This window comes from Kockiozyma suomiensis (genome assembly GCF_038497685.1).
Source record: "Kockiozyma suomiensis strain NRRL Y-17356 unplaced genomic scaffold V2V93scaffold_6, whole genome shotgun sequence".
Classification (NCBI taxonomy): Eukaryota; Fungi; Ascomycota; class Lipomycetes; order Lipomycetales; family Lipomycetaceae; genus Kockiozyma; species Kockiozyma suomiensis.
Window position 1 is genome coordinate 635628 of NW_027117669.1, and position 16238 is coordinate 651865.

The 16238-nt window shown below is 45.5% G+C and overlaps 8 protein-coding genes across 8 annotated transcripts; 6 read left to right on the forward strand and 2 right to left on the reverse strand.

The window, feature by feature from the left end:
* Positions 1–18: 18 nt before the first annotated feature.
* On the forward strand, positions 19–2813 carry V2V93DRAFT_369031 (eukaryotic long-chain fatty acid CoA synthetase (LC-FACS)). Its single transcript, XM_066909923.1, has 2 exons — positions 19–659; positions 739–2813. Exons 1-2 carry the CDS (start codon positions 214–216, stop codon positions 2384–2386), a joined length of 2094 nt encoding a protein of 697 aa, XP_066766214.1. The 5' UTR covers positions 19–213; the 3' UTR covers positions 2387–2813.
* Positions 2814–2881: 68 nt separating this feature from the next.
* Positions 2882–3824, forward strand: V2V93DRAFT_369033 (3-ketoacyl-ACP reductase). Its single transcript, XM_066909924.1, has one exon. The coding sequence runs from the start codon at positions 2960–2962 to the stop codon at positions 3737–3739; it is 780 nt and encodes a 259-aa protein (XP_066766215.1). The 5' UTR covers positions 2882–2959; the 3' UTR covers positions 3740–3824.
* On the reverse strand, positions 3771–6469 carry V2V93DRAFT_369035 (FAD binding domain-containing protein). The gene is made up of 2 exons (XM_066909925.1): positions 5746–6469; positions 3771–5690 (listed from the first exon to the last, which is right to left on the reverse strand). Exons 1-2 carry the CDS (start codon positions 5969–5971, stop codon positions 3814–3816), a joined length of 2103 nt encoding a protein of 700 aa, XP_066766216.1. The 5' UTR covers positions 5972–6469; the 3' UTR covers positions 3771–3813.
* Positions 6470–6493: 24 nt separating this feature from the next.
* Positions 6494–7492, forward strand: V2V93DRAFT_391103 (Intradiol ring-cleavage dioxygenase; the record flags this gene model as incomplete). Its single annotated transcript, XM_066912429.1, has 1 exon — positions 6494–7492. The coding sequence occupies one exon, from the start codon at positions 6494–6496 to the stop codon at positions 7490–7492; it is 999 nt and encodes a 332-aa protein (XP_066766217.1).
* A 255-nt stretch (positions 7493–7747) lies between these two features.
* Positions 7748–11008, forward strand: V2V93DRAFT_228296 (uncharacterized protein). Its single transcript, XM_066907062.1, has one exon. The coding sequence runs from the start codon at positions 8004–8006 to the stop codon at positions 10734–10736; it is 2733 nt and encodes a 910-aa protein (XP_066766218.1). The 5' UTR covers positions 7748–8003; the 3' UTR covers positions 10737–11008.
* A 101-nt stretch (positions 11009–11109) lies between these two features.
* Positions 11110–11968, forward strand: V2V93DRAFT_369041 (Mss4-like protein). The gene is made up of 2 exons (XM_066909926.1): positions 11110–11251; positions 11317–11968. The coding sequence occupies exons 1-2, from the start codon at positions 11145–11147 to the stop codon at positions 11618–11620; spliced, it is 411 nt and encodes a 136-aa protein (XP_066766219.1). The 5' UTR covers positions 11110–11144; the 3' UTR covers positions 11621–11968.
* Positions 11344–13471, reverse strand: V2V93DRAFT_369043 (EAP30/Vps36 family-domain-containing protein). Its single transcript, XM_066909927.1, has 2 exons — positions 13327–13471; positions 11344–13266 (listed from the first exon to the last, which is right to left on the reverse strand). Exons 1-2 carry the CDS (start codon positions 13428–13430, stop codon positions 11697–11699), a joined length of 1674 nt encoding a protein of 557 aa, XP_066766220.1. The 5' UTR covers positions 13431–13471; the 3' UTR covers positions 11344–11696.
* Positions 13472–13582: 111 nt separating this feature from the next.
* Positions 13583–16154, forward strand: V2V93DRAFT_405067 (EAP30/Vps36 family-domain-containing protein). Its single transcript, XM_066912648.1, has 3 exons — positions 13583–13872; positions 13943–15509; positions 15570–16154. Exons 1-3 carry the CDS (start codon positions 13769–13771, stop codon positions 15834–15836), a joined length of 1938 nt encoding a protein of 645 aa, XP_066766221.1. The 5' UTR covers positions 13583–13768; the 3' UTR covers positions 15837–16154.
* The last annotated feature ends 84 nt before the right edge of the window (positions 16155–16238 follow it).

Consider the following 16238-nt stretch of genomic DNA (forward strand, 5'->3'; position numbering starts at 1 on the left):
CCGTTCTCCCCACTTCCGCGACAAGAGTACTATTCTTCGTTCCTCAGTCCCTGCCTCTTCGACTGCTTCATTGACCCCGGATCTTTTCCTTTTCTGGTCTATTCCTGGTTTATCCCTGGTTTATTTCTCAGCTAGCAAAGGTCATCTCTACCTTCAGGGTATTACGCAAGCTCACTCGTTGCATCATCACCGCGTTCAGCTTCATTATCAGCCATGACACTCATCGTCCCGGGTGACGCCCATCACAAGCCCATCAACCATTCTTCGCCTCCCTATTCCGTCGAGTCCGGTCTTCCCGCTAAGGCCGGCGAGACCGCTGTTCGCCGCTCCGTCCTCGCCTCCCCACCTGGAAAACCTCTCGTCTCCCGGCCAACTCCCGAGATCGCCACTAACTGGGACCTTGTTCAGTATGTTGCTAAACGCTTCGGCGATAAGCCTTGTCTTGGTTCTCGCAAGGTCATCAAGATCCATGAGGAGACCAAAATGATCAAGAAAGTCGTTGACGGAAAGGAGCAGTCCGTCCCAAAGAAATGGAACTACTTTGAGCTGTCACCATACTCTTACATCTCCTACAAAGAACTTGAAATCCAGGTTCGCAATTACGGGTCGGGGCTGAAAAGCCTTGGTATATCTTTACTTGAAGTTTACGGTTCTACTAGGTAATATCTATTTCTCCTGCATTCTCTGTCTCAAGTCATCACTCTCGCCTTCTGACCATGCTGACCATTCTAATTCTAGTGCTGACTGGCTCACCATCGCTCTCGCCGCTGGTTCGCAATCCATCCCCATCGCCACAGCCTATGATACCCTTGGTGAGGAGGGTCTTACGCACTCTCTCAGAGAAACCGAGGCCACTGCCGTTTTTACCGAAACTTCTCTCATCAAGTCTCTTATACGTCCGATCAAACAGGCACCCAATCTCAAATATGTTATCTATCGAGCTGCGAATCCGCCATTGACGCCCGAAGATGCCGCAGTCTTCAATGAGGCCCACCCTAACGTGACTCTCATCTCCATGGACGAGCTCTACCAAAAAGGTATTGATGCCGCCCTCCCTCCTACCCCACCCGACCGAGAAGATACCTGCTGCATCATGTACACCTCTGGATCAACTGGTACTCCTAAAGGTGTGGTTCTCCTCCATAGAAATGTTATTGCCGCAGTTGCTGGTGTTGACGGTGCCATCGAGGGCTGCGTCAACGAGCATGACTACTTGCTCACCTATCTCCCTCTTGCTCATATCCTTGAGTTTGTCTTCGAGCAGGCTTGCCTTTTTTGGGGTGGTACCCTCGGATACGGAACCGTCAAGACTATCTCTGATGCCTCTGTGCGCAACTGTCGCGGTGATATCGTCGAGTTCCGTCCGACAGTTATGGTCGGCGTTCCCGCTGTTTGGGAAACTGTCCGAAAGGGTATCTATGCGAAAGTTAACGCCTCTGGTGTTGCAGTCTCAAGCATTTTTTGGACCGCCTATCGTGCAAAGAATTTCATGACACACTGGCGCATCCCTGGTTCAAGCGTCATCGATCACACTATTTTCAAGAAGGTCAAGGAGGCCACTGGCGGTCGTCTACGTATTGTCATGAATGGCGGTGCTTCGATTTCGAAGGAGACTCAGACATTTATGAACACCGTAGTCTGCTCGATGATTCACGGATACGGTCTGACTGAGACTGCTGCCATGTGCTGCCTCATGTCGCCCCATCAGCTCGCAACCGGTGTAGTTGGTGCCCCAACTACCTCTGTCGAAGTCAAGCTCGTTGACGTTCCTGAGAATGGATACTTATCCACAAACAAGCCTCCGCAGGGTGAGGTTTGGATTAGAGGTGACCCAGTATCAAAATGCTATTACCGCAACGAGAAAGAAACAGCCGAAGCTTATGAAGATGGATGGTTTAAGACCGGTGATGTTGGTGAATGGACATCATCAGGACATTTGCGTATCATTGATCGTAAAAAGAATCTTGTCAAGACTTTAAACGGCGAGTACGTTGCACTCGAAAAGCTTGAGACTGTGTACCGCTCATGCGCCGTTGTTGGTAACATCTGCGTTTATGCCGACTCTAATCATGCCAAGCCCATTGCTGTCATTATGCCGGCCGAGCCTGCCTTCCTTAAGTTTGCGAAGGAGAAGGGTTTTAGCGGTAAAGAGGTTGGTCACCTTGTGCACGAAAAGGCAATCCAGAAGGGTGTTTTAGACTTGCTACTTGATGCAGCCAAGAAGGGTGGGCTTAGTGGTACTGAACTTTTGTGTGGTGTTGTCTTGACTGATGAGGAGTGGACCCCTCAAAATGGTTTCTTGACTGCTGCACAGAAACTTCAGCGCAAAAAAATTATCGATGCCAACCATAAGCAAATTGAGAAGGTCTTCAAGAGCAACTCATAATCAAAATGACTAGTAAACTTTTTCTTACGGAATCTCTAACGCGAAGAAGATGCTTCGGAATAAAGGGTGATGGAATACGAGTGGCACTATCCAAGCGGCAAAGAATATGACTGTGATGCTGTATTGCTCTTCTAGTTTTTTTTTTTTTTTTTTGGGCTGTTCATTTATATCGGTCGTTTGTCATATCGGTATTCTATATGGAAGGTAGCTTACCTATATTCTTTTGTGGCTTGACATGTTGTAAGAGGTTATATATTAGTTCTATTGAAGTCTGGTTCAATGATTTTGTTCAGTTAGTGGACAGAGGTGTATAATATAGTATATACATATACTGCAATTAGATAATGCACGAATTGGGAGTTCAGTACCCGAGGCGAACCGAGTGCGAGGCGGACCGAGAATTCCGAACTATCCAAACATGCCCAAGATGTGATGAGTCTAAGCTTGATCTCCTCGGTCCGCAATCCGTAATTTATTCGTATAAACAACAGTGTAGTAAAATTTTAGAATATATAAAACGTGCAATGGTCCCACTTGTCAGTTTTCTCTCCTGCCAATAATATTATCCTCGAAATGTCGGCAACCTACGACTTTTCAGATAAAGTTGTTCTAATCACTGGAGCAGTTGGTGGCATTGGCAAAGCGACAGCTATTGCATTCGCAAAGGCACACGCAAAAGTTATTGTACTATGCGACCTTCCCAAGAGCGAGTCAGCTGCTTCGGAGCTGATTGCCATTATCAACGAATTCGGCTCTGAGGCCGCTTTTTTCGGATTCGATGTGTCGAATGATGAGCAAGTCAGAGCTGCCGTTAAGGCTATAGTTGCAAAATTTGGAAGACTCGATGTTGCATTTAACAATGCCGGCGTGTTGAGTGCGTCTAAGCCACTCATTGAGACCTCAGAAGAGGAGTATGAGCATACACTCGCTGTTGATCTCAAGGGCGTCTTTCTTGGACTCAAGTACGAAATCCAGCAGATGCTCTCCCAATCTCCTTCTGGAGGCGTCGTTGTCAATTCAGCATCAATAGCCGGAATCCTTGGCGGGCCCATGATTGGCGCCTATGCGGCAGCCAAGCACGGCGTAATTGGACTCACCAAGACTGCAGCTTTAGAGTATGGTGGACAAGGCGTGCGCGTTAATGCGATTGCGCCTGCGGCGGTCGGCACAGAGATGATTCAGCACTGGTTGCAGGATCCGGTACAAAGGGAGTATATTCTGGGCGGAATTCCACTGAAGCGAGCAGCTACGGTTGAAGAGATTGCTGGATCGGTGTTGTATTTGTGTGCCGATGTGGCTGGGTTTGTCAATGGAGCAACTCTTGTTCTTGATGGCGGTCAGACTGTTTCTTGATTGAGTTTATAGGAAGTTATATGCAATTAGATATTTAGAAGCATGTTATATTAAAATTTTACTCAATAGACACATTACAAAGCAAGCACAGGCAGGCTAACCTCCGCCAGACCATACATATCCACCTCAGCAACCTTCTCCGCAGGCTTCGTCGGTACCTTGACAAATCCATCAAAATACTTTGCGATTTGCTCGATTCCTTCTTTGCCCAAAGGAGCAACAGTCGCGACATATCCATCGGGCCTAACAACAACAAATGCACCAACCGAGGGATCGATTCCATACTTTTCGTAGGCATGGCCGTGACCGTTGTGATGCGAGTCATCGTCGACAAAAATCTTCCAGTAATCCTCGCGTTGACAATCATCCTTTGGTCGCAGTGATTGAGGGAATTCGAACCATTCGACAGAAGTACGCGGGCTGGCATGGACAGTCAAAACTTCAATGAGCGAATCAATCTTCGCTCCACTTGGAGTGTACTTGCGGATAAAAGACGACTCCGAGGAAAGGTACTCGCCTAGCACATTCATTTTTTCTGTTAGTGCCGCATTGTTCTTAAAGTCTCCTGCGAAATAAACGATACGGAAACGACCGTCTGACGGCATCGCGTCCGCAAGATGGTGTGGCGTCGCTTCGCTTTGGCTGAGTACCTGCGCCGAGTCAAAGCGGGTACCGATCGTGATCTTTGATGCGAGCGGGTTGACATATTTCAGATCTCCAAACTCGTCCTTCTTGCCGAATTCAGCAGGCTTGATTTCTAAGCATGACGGGTTGTAGTCGATGATGCAGCCGCTGGCAAAGGCTTTACCCTTTTCAAATACCTTTCGGAATTCCTCAAGCGATACACCGTCATCATCTTGGCCAGGTAAGTGTGGCTTTCCAGAAAACAGCCGCGAAAGCTTATGATCAAAATTTATCAAATCATATGCGTTCTGTCGGCGCTCATCCTCATAAGTTTCCAAAATCTTGGGATCAGCGAGACCCTTGCACACCCACGCAAGTTTCCAGCCAAGATTGTAAGTGTCCATCATTGAAGTGTTCATGCCTTGGCCAGCTTTTGGCGAATGAGTATGGCAAGCATCTCCAGCAATGAAGACGCGGTTATTCTTATGCCACGACGGCGAAACACGCTGTCCAATTTGGTATGCGGTATACCAGCGAATATCACGCACATCTATAGTGTAAGGCTCAAAAATCTTCTGCGCCGCGCCGAGGATAAACTCAGGAGTAATACGCGACCGGTCAACACGTCCCTTTGTTGTCGCCTCCGCTCCCGCCTCTTTCTCGGACTCTGTCTTCGAGTCAGGATCACGCGGGGTTTCCTGCAACTGAATGTAGAAACGCACGACGCCGTGCTCTCGTGGGATAACCATGATACTACCATGCTCAGCCGAATGAATTGCACAACGATGTCTGATATCTGGGAAATTCGTTAAGGGTACTGCGTCAAGTACACCCCATACATAGTCGGTTGACTCGCCCTCCATCTCGATGCCAAGCTGCTTGCGCACCCATGAATGTGCACCGTCGCATCCGACGACATATTTCGCTCTCAAGATTTCAGTGTTCGCAGCCGAGTTGCCTTCAGACGAGTAGTACTTGTCTTGGTCACCCTGGAACTGACGGAACAAGCCGTTGGCAATTTTTCCACCATACTGATCGGGCTGAGCTTCTTCTTCGTCCAGATTTTTGAGGACAACTGTGACAGGGTACACATCTTCACTATCAGATGCGGCAAGTTTTTCATCTATATCGATCGAAAGAGGTAAAATGCCACGCTCAACTTCTGCCTTGCCTTGCGAAGAAGAGGAAATCTTGTCGAGAAAGAACGACTCGATACGTCCCTGGTGGAGGACGCATTGCTGAAACCGCGAAATACCCTTGACAGTATCAGGTATGCGAGCAGAGCGGAAGAGACCCCCCTTTCCATCAGGTTCCCAAAAGCACACCTCTGCGACTAGTTAATATCCAAAAATGATAAAAACAAGACTAATAAAAATAAATACCTTGCATGTGGTTGGACTCATTCCACGGTCCATCAATTCCGAACGAGCGGAAAACTTCGAGAGTACGGCACTCAAGACCATCAGCCTGTCCAGCAAAAATCTTAGCCGAGCGTTTGTCGATGATACGGAATGGGATTCCGGCTCGCGCGAGCCATGTCGCGGTCATGAGACCGGCCGGTCCAGCGCCGATTATAAGAACGTCGGTGGTAGATTCTTTTGCAACCATTTTTGTCGATCAGAAGCAGGAGACAAGCGTTTGTATGAGATATGAAATATAGACTGGAAGGGGGTAGATTGTCGCGGACAGCACGGTTATATTTATGTTTTGCAGCGGGAGCTTGCAGGCCACATAACAGGCAAAGAGGCACCCGAAAGAGCGAGGAGGCAAGTTCTGTCCGAAAGTAGCTTGTCGTATACATACCCCAAGTCTCAGCCGAGCATCCCCGCTGCCGTCGCCCCGCCTTAGACACAGTTTCCTACTCAATAAAGACACCGACTAATCACGTTGTCAGCTAAAGTCAGCTTAGCCCTTGCCGCAGCCGATGCGGCCAACTCGGGAATGGGTTAGGGCCGGATACTACCCCGCCTATGCCTACCCCGGATTTTGTGCCGATGCAGGAGACGGTACTTTGTTGTCCCGCTCTATATCTAGATGCCTGTCTGCTCTTACCTGCCCCTGCCTTTCTTTTGTACTATTTTTTTTTCACTCTTCTGCGGTTTTTCAGTACAGCAAAAAGAAACAGTCATCATGCCTGCCGTGTACGAACCCGTTCCCCTTCCTCCTCTTAAGGATCTTACAGACGACAACATCACCGAAAACACAATCATTGTAAACAACCAGTCAAGCTCGCCACGCCTGCGCTATCTGTTTGCTCGTCTTGTTACTCATCTCCATGATTTTGCCCGTGAGACTCGGCTGTCGTCTGAGGAGTGGGATGCCGCTATCCAGTTCTTGACAGCCACCGGTCAAATTTGCACAGATACTCGTCAAGAGTTCATCCTTCTCTCTGACGTGCTTGGGCTCTCCTGTTTGGTAGATGTCATGAACCATCCAAAACCGGCAGGTGCTACAAATGGTACCGTTCTTGGACCATTCCACACACACGATGCTCTAGAGTACGAGCAAGGCGAGTCAATCTGTTCAGAGGGAAAAGGTGAGCCATGTCTTGTGCGCATTACAGTCAAGGACACTCAAGGTCGGCCTGTCGTAGGAGTCACGGTCGACATCTGGGAAACGGATGACACTGGTCACTACGACACTCAGTATGCCGATCGTGCCGGTCCGGACTGTCGAGGCGTTCTTGTGTCTGATGCCGAAGGTGTGATTGTTTTCAAAGCCATCCGGCCTGTGCCGTACCCAATCCCACACGATGGTCCTGTTGGCGGCTTACTCGAGAAGCTTGGCCGTCACCCATACAGACCTTCGCATATGCACTTTAAGTTTGACAAGCCTGGTTATGACGAGCTTGTCACTTCTCTCTACATCCGTGGCGATCCCTATGAAACCACTGACGCTGTCTTTGGGGTCAAGTCCTCGCTCATTCTCGATTTGGCAAAGATCGAGGACGCCGCGGTGGCAAAGGAGCATGGCCTGTCTACAGACGACTGGCTGCTGGAATACAACTTCGTACTTGTTACCGACGAAGAGGCCAAGGAGCTCAAGGTCAAGAATGCTGAGAAGGCTCTGAAGAAGCTGGGTGTTACGGCTACGGTCGTTGATGGATTGCCAATCGATGCCCTTGATTAAATGGTTCTTATGCATGTTTTCAATGTTCATGAATTATTTATTTTAAGTCTTGAAAGATATAGTAATACAAGTTGCATTGGGTATACAAGACATTTTATTTGTGTTCAGATAACCGATTTTATTATTACTCGCAATGCTATTCGCTGCTAGCGAATTCCATGTTGGGTAATGTGGGGACTCTTTTTGAATCCGATTTAGTGAACCCTAAACCGAATTATCATCGATAAGCGATAATCAGTTGCTTCTAATGCGCCAGTACTCTGATGAATATTGGCATGATCAAAATATCTCTGTTTGTATTGCCATCTACCAGCATAGAACGGAAAAATTTGATGTTCTATCATATATGATGTAGCTTCAATATTATCGGGCGGCTGATGAGACTAGTGTATGTCTAGACTACCCCTGATAGGAAAGGCAGCGGCTGTCTTGCACTAGATGTCGAGTATGAATAATGGCATAACTGCAGTTTCTGAGAACTGCTACTCATTTCTTAATTAATTCAGCGCTTATGATGTCTTTGCCTAATCAATCTATTGAACAGCAGATTGCTGCGCTTCGGCAAGAACTGGAAGGTTTGCGCAAGGTAAATGACAAATATCAACGCGGCTTTGTCAAGTTTGTTGAAAAGACAAAGCAGAAAGTACCGTCACTTACAATACCTAGCAAGCTTGATTTCAATATCACCAATCTGAAAATAATCGCAGATAAACATCCTGTAAGTAATTCCGCAGATACACAGCCTGTAGAGAATTCCGCAGATATACAGCCTGCAAGGAAGTGTCTTCCCTATCTGCGGAATTCTCTTCGTCTAAAACCGACAAAAAAGCAAAGTATTATGGATTTTCTCTTACATTTAAGAGCCTGTGTCGAGTTTGGAAAAGCGTTGACTGGTGGATCAGTTTATCAATTTCAGCTCAATGATAGCTGGACCGAGTGGGAGGTTAACAATGTGAATACTGAGTATCCACCAGTCGGAATCGTTGCTCTGTTCTGGCCTATTTTTGTGGTACTGTGGCTCATTCAAATGCTGCTTTATACAATATACGAGCTGCGTATTTTTTGGGACACAAGTAAATCTTTTGATCCCATCGGTCGCCGGTTTGTATTACAAAAGGGAAAAAACGATGACAAGATATTTTCTAAATTTATATTGCTGCTTCGATATGGTTTGAACCTGATTGAAAAGGACGATCCGGCAAACTTTAATTACCGGTTTGCATGGAAGTTAGGTACCGGATACGCAGTTCCTTTTGTTCGTATAGATCGCCGTGATATTTTTGCACATTTTCGCAAACTGGATGATTCTTCGCGGCAGATTGTGAAAGGTAATCTGTTACGAATGGAGCAAAGCTTCAAACATTCTCAGGCGGTTGAATTTAGACAAATTAAAGATCAATGGGCTTCTATCGGTCGAATGTATAGTCTTACTGATTCACCAGTACAGAAATTCGTACGCTATGGAGTGACTAAATATCAACTTCTCCCTCACGATGATTCGATCAATGAAATTATGGAATCCTTGTATGAGGGTGTAGAGAACGGAAATCAGATAGTCAAAAATCAGTTCATCAACAGAAAATTGATTCATCACTTGGAAAAGACGCTATACGATGGTAAGCTGAATTCTGAACTCTCGATGAAGCCGAGTAGTGCACAAAGTGTCTCGAGAACTTCCTCTTTGGCGGATACATTAATCACAGCAGCGCACAAAATAAGCTCAATGGCGGACTCAATAGACTCAATGGTGGACACATTCGGCGCAAGAGTCAAAGCTTTGTTTTATGAAACACCAACTTATTCAAGTAATCTCCGGAGACTGGAAATACTGTTGGGCGAAGAAAAAGAACAGAGCCCTAATGGACCGTCTACTCTATGCTGTTTGATGTGCGCTATCGCATTCAATAGTCTACCGATGGTTCCAAAACTTCCCAGCGATATCAAACTTACATCTATGGAAGTTATGTCCTACGTTGGCCTTCAGGAGAAGCTTGAGATGCTTGATCGACTCTTTAATCCAGACTCCGAGCAATGGAAGGACGCTGAATATCTGAAATGGGGCGGTGTGGTACCAATATTTCAGCCTCAGCCACCAGAATCACCCGAGGCTCCACATAGTTCATTAAATAGCCACAATCAGATATATATTCCAATAGGTAATTCTGTCGATAAAAAATATTGGCAGATACAGACATTGCAAGCGATAGATAAGCTTTCTGATAAATTGAAACCATATATATCTGATGTTCTGCGGAATCTTTCTAAACAGACATCTGTAGAGGATGCTAAACAACAACTGGCCAAGTTTTCTATTAGTGATTTTTTGAATCAGCTAGATCCAAAATCTCGGAGAGCTGTTTTGCGCAAGCCTCTAATCAATCAGATGAGAGCTGTGGGGTTTGTTTTTCAGAAACCTAGACGTACTGTTCACTCCACTCGATTTCCCAACACTAAATTCGAAGAGTTTTTGTCTGGTATTATGCCGAATATGATTCACCCACTATCAGTCTCCTGGTCGGCGGTATCTGGACTTATTTCTGGGTTCAGCATTAGAACCGATACGAATTCAATGAGCAAAGCTGCGAAATTTTTCTCTATCCTGTCTCTGTATTTTTCAGTTGTAATCAATATTGGTTTCACAGGTACTCAGTGGTTTCTGTTTGGCGCGGGATATAAGAGCATGAATTTCATCCCGATTCCGCATCGCAATATTGGTTCTATTGGAAGAAAGATTTTCGACACTCCAGGAACACTACTTGCGCGTCAAAGATACGTGCTTACATCTTATATTGAAGGCTCTGATCCGGATTTCTTACTGGATGATTTGTCGGGACTTACGCCTGATGCGAATGTCGTCAAGAATCCGCTGATGGCAGTGACATGTTGGCGAGTTCACGACTCTGTAATCGAGTCTATAGGATTCAGGTTTTCAGATACACAATATTTACTTCCTACGAGTCCGAAAAATCTGCTAGTTGAGAAAATCGAAAATAGTAGAACGCGACAGTATTGGAAAATCATTAGAATTTTCCTTGAAATATTCATTGGAACAATACGAGACAATTCTAAACAATATCACAATGAATTACTTGACAAAAACCGTGGTGAAAGGGAAACGAGTGGAAAGACTAAATTTCAACGGTCGTACAGGTTGCCGTACGGCAAATGGCCGGTCGAGTCTACTCAATCGCATCTGGAGAGTAAAACAAAATCTGGACATATTACGATAACGATCGATTGCTAAAAATTGGGATTATTCACTGTCGTGTAAAGAATTTCCGAGGAATACTCGCATCGTCGAAAGCGGTAGTTACAAAGAGACTAGAATGGAGTGCGTAAAATAATCATTTACAGTAATATTGTAATACCATAACTCTAGCCTGTCGCAGTTCTAAGCCTAATTTCGCATTCGTACTTCCTCATTGGAGTGCGATTAAAAGCGGGTAGATGGAAACATACAAGCTGGGTAATGCTATTTTCGATTAGAGCATAACTGGGAAGTGGGGGCGGTGTGGGGCAACATTGTGAACGCGCATTGGGCTATGACACCTATGACGCAACATTTCGCCTATATGGGTATAAATATCTGCGATCTTCTCAGGAAACCGATCTGCATAGTATTTCTTATACTTGGCCAGCTAAGTTGCAAACAATGACTAAATATGAGGGATCTTGCGACTGTGGTGATGTGAAGGTCACGGCGGAAATTTCAGATCCTTCCGGGGGAATCATCTGCCACTGCGGCGAGTGCAAGCTAAGGTATGTTGCGGTATCTAGGTTGATTGCATATATACGCATTAATTTCTAAAATATCTATTGTAAAGATACGGTCCTTACAACGCTGTTTTTGCGGTGCCTGAGGATGACTACAAAGTCGTCTCCGGAAAAGACTCTCTCAAGTCCTGGTCCTACACTGGAGCATCGGGAAACCCAGTCCCTTGTAGCTTCTGCAGCAATTGTGGAGTTAATATGTTCAGAAAGGAGGCAACTTTGCCAGGACTAACTGTTGTCATTGCTTCAACTTTGAAGGAAGGCTGGGAGAGTGGTAAGTTGAGACCTACGCAGTCGCTTCTTACTTCGAGAGCCTTGCCTTGGATCAGTGAAGTCGGTACTTTCAAGAACTTGTAAAGAGTATCGAAAAGATTTTTTAGAGAATCATTATGAAATCTAGTCAACAAATCATAAATTCTCCTTACGTTATCGGTCAACCATGTATCCCATCACTCGTGTGGGCAGAAACTATAAAATTCAAATAGAACCGTGTTCCCTCCATAGACGAGTCTCTACAGAGTTGGCCTGAGTTTTCCGCATTCTCAAGCTCTTCTTGAGCCACCATCACACTCCATCCAAAATGTTGATTGACTTGTTGCGGCGTAATTCCAACCTGTTTGCCTTGCTCTGTGCATAGCTGTTTGATATAATCAATGACCATGCCTTTCACTGTATCTTCTTTGTAGTATGCTTCTTGGATTACAATAACACCCGATTGAAACTTGCGCATGCGGAAAGGTAGTTTCAAAGCTTCAAATTTTGAGCACGCTTTATAAAAATCCTTGGGAGAGATCAACGATATTCCGCGCGCACGATTGTACAAAGCATAAAGATCAAACAGTGTCAGAATTCCCCCTTCTCGGACTAATACTCCGTTATCTAAAAATTCTGCTAATTGCCTCGCTAACTCATTGTAAAATAGCTCATCTTGAGAACCTGCAACTTCGCGCATGACGATCGGAGACGATAACGATAAAGCTTCGGAGGATTGAAGCAGAGCTTCTCGCGCTTCGATCGAAACGCCTGGAGCAGAAGCTAATCTTACTGCAAAAGATTCAGCCAATGCAACCATCTCCTGGGCCTTATTCATGAGAGAGTTAAGATCTGTCAGAGATCCCATGAGCTCAGTGGTTTGGTGCCGTTCTTTGGCGCTCATATTGGCCAGTCCGTGAATTCCCAGTCGAGGAAAATGTTGCTCATGATGGCGGTGGTGGTGCTTATTAGTTGATGACGGTATACTTGCACTATCCCATTGTCGTCCTTGAATAATGGTTTTCAATTTGTTTAGGAATACTTTTTCACCTCCTGCTCTGAAGCTCAATTTGACGTATGTAATCTCCTCATCAGCAAGCTTCGGTGTAGGCGACGGCGAGTACCCAGCGTCATCCTTCAAAGCGCTCTGCTCTAATAGCCTTGGCGGCAGATTTTGAGAAACAAGTTCAGCTCCACATATCTCACACTGTCTAAGTGACGGATGGTTGATAAATGTGCATCGAGGGCAAGGAAATCCAGTGTCAATCTCCACGACGCCTGCTTGTTGGACAGGAGGAATGCTGCGGCTTTGTTTATCCAAGTATTCGATTTTTGCAGTTGCAAGTACTGCAGCTGCTGGTCTCACACCGCAGGTCATGCATGGTGGGGGATTGTTGTCTAGCTCGGAAACTTTGATTGCGTTCGCAAATGAGCATATTGGACATACCCAGCTCAAACTAATGTTTTGGTCGAGTGCAGCTGCTGTACTATTCCCGACCGCTGATACTGGGCTCGGACTTGTAATCTGAGGTGTGGTCACTGCATTTGAAGAGGACAAATGTGCTTGAGGGACCAGAAAGAGTGCAATCTTGGCCGATGAGCGGAGCAGGCTAGGCGAGAATTGGATCCGGGTGACAAGGGAGAGATCAATGCTGACGGAGCGTGTCGCGGCAAACTTGTTATCGACATAACATACTCTGTGAGTGGTAAGATAAACTCTACCACTTTGATATAGATCAACTTTGTATCGGCTAGAACTCAGTTAGAATCAATGAAACAAAGAGAGGGCGAAAAAAAACGAGACCGCTAACCCTTCGTAAAGACCGATGCCGTCTTGCACAAGTATTATTACCTCATGCAAAAGCAGAACCGGGCGACTAGCGGATGTCAGGTCTATCGGCCTCCAAAATCGCATTCAAACTTGAAAATTTAAAGCAACAATCAATATGAATACAGTAATTTGGAGAATGTAAGTCAAATTCAGAGATGGGAGATTTCGTATCACGTGAAATTATGACTAATAAAATGCTGTTTAATGACTAAGAAGATTAACTCAACTCAGATACGCGAGAACATCAACATCAAGTGCCTGATCGTTGCTTCGAGTATCGTCGCCCGCGTCGACAGCCAATTGACTTGGTGGTGAAGGCTTGGTTGTTTGGAATTGTACACTAGGGATCTAGCAACCATTTCATTAATACGGCAGAGATATTCTAGCGTGATCGCTCTGTATCTCACTAGTCAGAGTCGAGGATGCGTTTCTGGCGCCCTATCGAACTGACTGCTGCTCATCGTCCGGTGCTCTATGACGACGAGACTGATATTCTAGTTCAGAACTCGGTCGGTATATATGAAGGGTAATTTCTTAACGTATTTGGGAATTTGCATCAGCTATTTGCGTTGTACTAATCACGAAAACTACTTTAGACGTTCGCGACTACCGGAATACCAGAATGGCCGCATATATTTAACATCGCATCGAATTTGTTATGTCGACGTAGCATCACCGCTTTCTCATTCTGTTGCCATAAATCTTCCCGAAGTAAAGACTGCTCAGTATACAGCCCGGTTCTTGAAGTCGTCACCAAAAATTACATTGCATTTTTCTGAAGAGACTTATTCGGCATCTGCTTCTCCAGTCTATCCGTCATCTACCTCAGCAACTCCAGATGCCTCCACGACATCTCTAATCAATTCTGAAAGCACTACACTGTCGCTCTCTCTAATTTCTTCGGTCGCCTGGATTTGCCCTATCTGTTCATTTGCCAATCATTTTGCGTCAAGCTACAGACCAGATATCTCTCCGATTCCGGCATGCATAACTTGCGGTGTCAAGCCTCCCGAGGCCGTGATCAAAGATGCATTGGTAGAAGGCGGAATTGGGCACGGGGCAGCGTCTCCGACGAATGATGATGGTGGACCGCTTGCTGCTACCGATGCAGATGGTCTCGCCTGTCCGAAATGTACATTTGTTAATAACTCTGCGTTAAGATTTTGCGAGTTATGCGGCGCGAGACTACAGACTTCTACTCTTAACCTGTCAGATTATTTGATAGACAAAACTGAAGCGCGCAAGGAATCTTATCTGCCGTTTTCTCTAAATGGCGAAAGATCAAAGTATGCTCTGCCTATCCAAGAAGAGATTCTGATGTACGTCAAACTTAGCTTCCGGTCTGGCGGCGATAAAGAATTTTTTGAGCGTGTGAGAGCTGTCTTGACAGATCGTACATGGTTGCAGAATGCTTCTCGCCGGAAACAGGAGTCGTCTATTATTGTGGTCAATAAGGAGTTGATGAATAACAATATGAAGCCAGAAGAAGGATCTCCTAAGCCGCCATTAACTCCCTCATTCGGTATTCATGCACTTCAAAGAATTAACGAGAGAGAAAGAGAAGACAACAAAGATCTCATGGGCTCATTAAGTGACCTGCAATCTCTCATGACAAAGGCAAGGGGTCTGGTTGCACTTGCAGAGAATTTTGCTGTGAGGCTGGCTTCATCACCCGGCGTCCCCGAGGAGGCTCGTCGTGCTCTTCGGGAATCTTCAAACGCGCTTAGTTTGTCGTCTCCGATTGTCACAAAGGAAATGGCGGGTGGGGGGAACAATGAGATCTATCACGCTGAACTTGCGCGACAGCTTGCAGAATTTTTGCAGAACGGAGTGTTGAAAACCGAGGGTGGAATCATTACCTTATTTGACTTGTTTGCACTCTATAATCGTGCTCGAGGCATTTCCCTTATTTCAGCCAAAGATCTGCGGGATGCCTGTGAGATGTTTGAGACACTCAAGCTGCCTTTCAAAATGAGGCAATTCAAAAGTGGTCTCATTGTTGTGCAGGAAGTAGCGAAAGCTGATGGGATTGCTGTTACGATGCTGGTTGAATGGGTTGCGACGGCACAAAGGAAACCATATGAAGAGGATGATGGGGTCACGCCGCAAGATGTGAGCCAGCATTTTGGATGGAATGTAGGTGTTTGTGTAGAAGAACTAGAGGTGAGTAACTTCATTGTTTGTTCACAATATTTATATACCACTTTACTAATTTGACTGCAGACGGCGCTAGAACAAGGAAAGCTGGTTTCTGACGCAGTAGTAGGCGGGACGCGTTATTTTGTCAACATAATAACCTCATATATATGGGACTGGAAAATGGACATTTTCAATGAAAAATCTGGAGAAGTTGCAAATGCGATTGATTTAACTGCGTTGGAAGAAGAATTGCCCAATGCAAATGCCAACTATATGAAGTTTTCTAGTGCATACAAGTCACCGACCAATGTCCACCAGGCTATGCTTGCTAACGGGAAGAGTTTGTTATAAATATACTACCGAGAATGGAAAGGCATAAAGACCGTCAAGAACAGCTTGTTATAGACTTGAAAGAGGTTTTCGTTTGTTTACTTATATTTTGGGGTATTTATGGAGTTTTTGGAGAACTATAGTTCTATCATCTGGACTGAAAACGAGAACTTCGTCTTTTGATGTAACTACGTAGACGTTGCAAGACTGGCTAATGTATAATCTATCATAGAGCATCAGCTCGTGAGCAATATTTACAGCTAGTCTATGACTTTATAAGAACAAAAATTATAAAAGCAATCCAGAACCTCTCAGCAGATGCTTTATTTGTAATTTTCTCCTCTCGCAATATAATCCGCAACTCGGGAAGAGGTGAAGCAATGGCAGCTGAAGTCGTGTTTATTTAGAGCTCTGGGAGAGATA

Bases quoted from the DNA above. Each gene is read 5' to 3' on its own strand.
- V2V93DRAFT_228296 (XM_066907062.1), top strand. From the start codon at position 8,004: ATGATGTCTTTGCCTAATCAATCTATTGAACAGCAGATTGCTGCGCTT.
- V2V93DRAFT_405067 (XM_066912648.1), top strand. From the start codon at position 13,769: ATGCGTTTCTGGCGCCCTATCGAACTGACTGCTGCTCATCGTCCGGTG. The intron at 13,873-13,942 runs GTAATTTCTTAA...AAACTACTTTAG, and splicing joins TCGGTCGGTATATATGAAGG to ACGTTCGCGACTACCGGAAT. The intron at 15,510-15,569 runs GTGAGTAACTTC...ATTTGACTGCAG, and splicing joins TTTGTGTAGAAGAACTAGAG to ACGGCGCTAGAACAAGGAAA.
- V2V93DRAFT_369041 (XM_066909926.1), top strand. From the start codon at position 11,145: ATGACTAAATATGAGGGATCTTGCGACTGTGGTGATGTGAAGGTCACG. The intron at 11,252-11,316 runs GTATGTTGCGGT...TCTATTGTAAAG, and splicing joins TGCGGCGAGTGCAAGCTAAG to ATACGGTCCTTACAACGCTG.
- V2V93DRAFT_369043 (XM_066909927.1), bottom strand. From the start codon at position 13,430: ATGCGATTTTGGAGGCCGATAGACCTGACATCCGCTAGTCGCCCGGTT. The intron at 13,267-13,326 runs GTTAGCGGTCTC...ACTGAGTTCTAG, and splicing joins GGCATCGGTCTTTACGAAGG to CCGATACAAAGTTGATCTAT.
- V2V93DRAFT_369035 (XM_066909925.1), bottom strand. From the start codon at position 5,971: ATGGTTGCAAAAGAATCTACCACCGACGTTCTTATAATCGGCGCTGGA. The intron at 5,691-5,745 runs GTATTTATTTTT...AACTAGTCGCAG, and splicing joins TGAGTCCAACCACATGCAAG to AGGTGTGCTTTTGGGAACCT.
- V2V93DRAFT_369031 (XM_066909923.1), top strand. From the start codon at position 214: ATGACACTCATCGTCCCGGGTGACGCCCATCACAAGCCCATCAACCAT. The intron at 660-738 runs GTAATATCTATT...TTCTAATTCTAG, and splicing joins GAAGTTTACGGTTCTACTAG to TGCTGACTGGCTCACCATCG.
- V2V93DRAFT_369033 (XM_066909924.1), top strand. From the start codon at position 2,960: ATGTCGGCAACCTACGACTTTTCAGATAAAGTTGTTCTAATCACTGGA.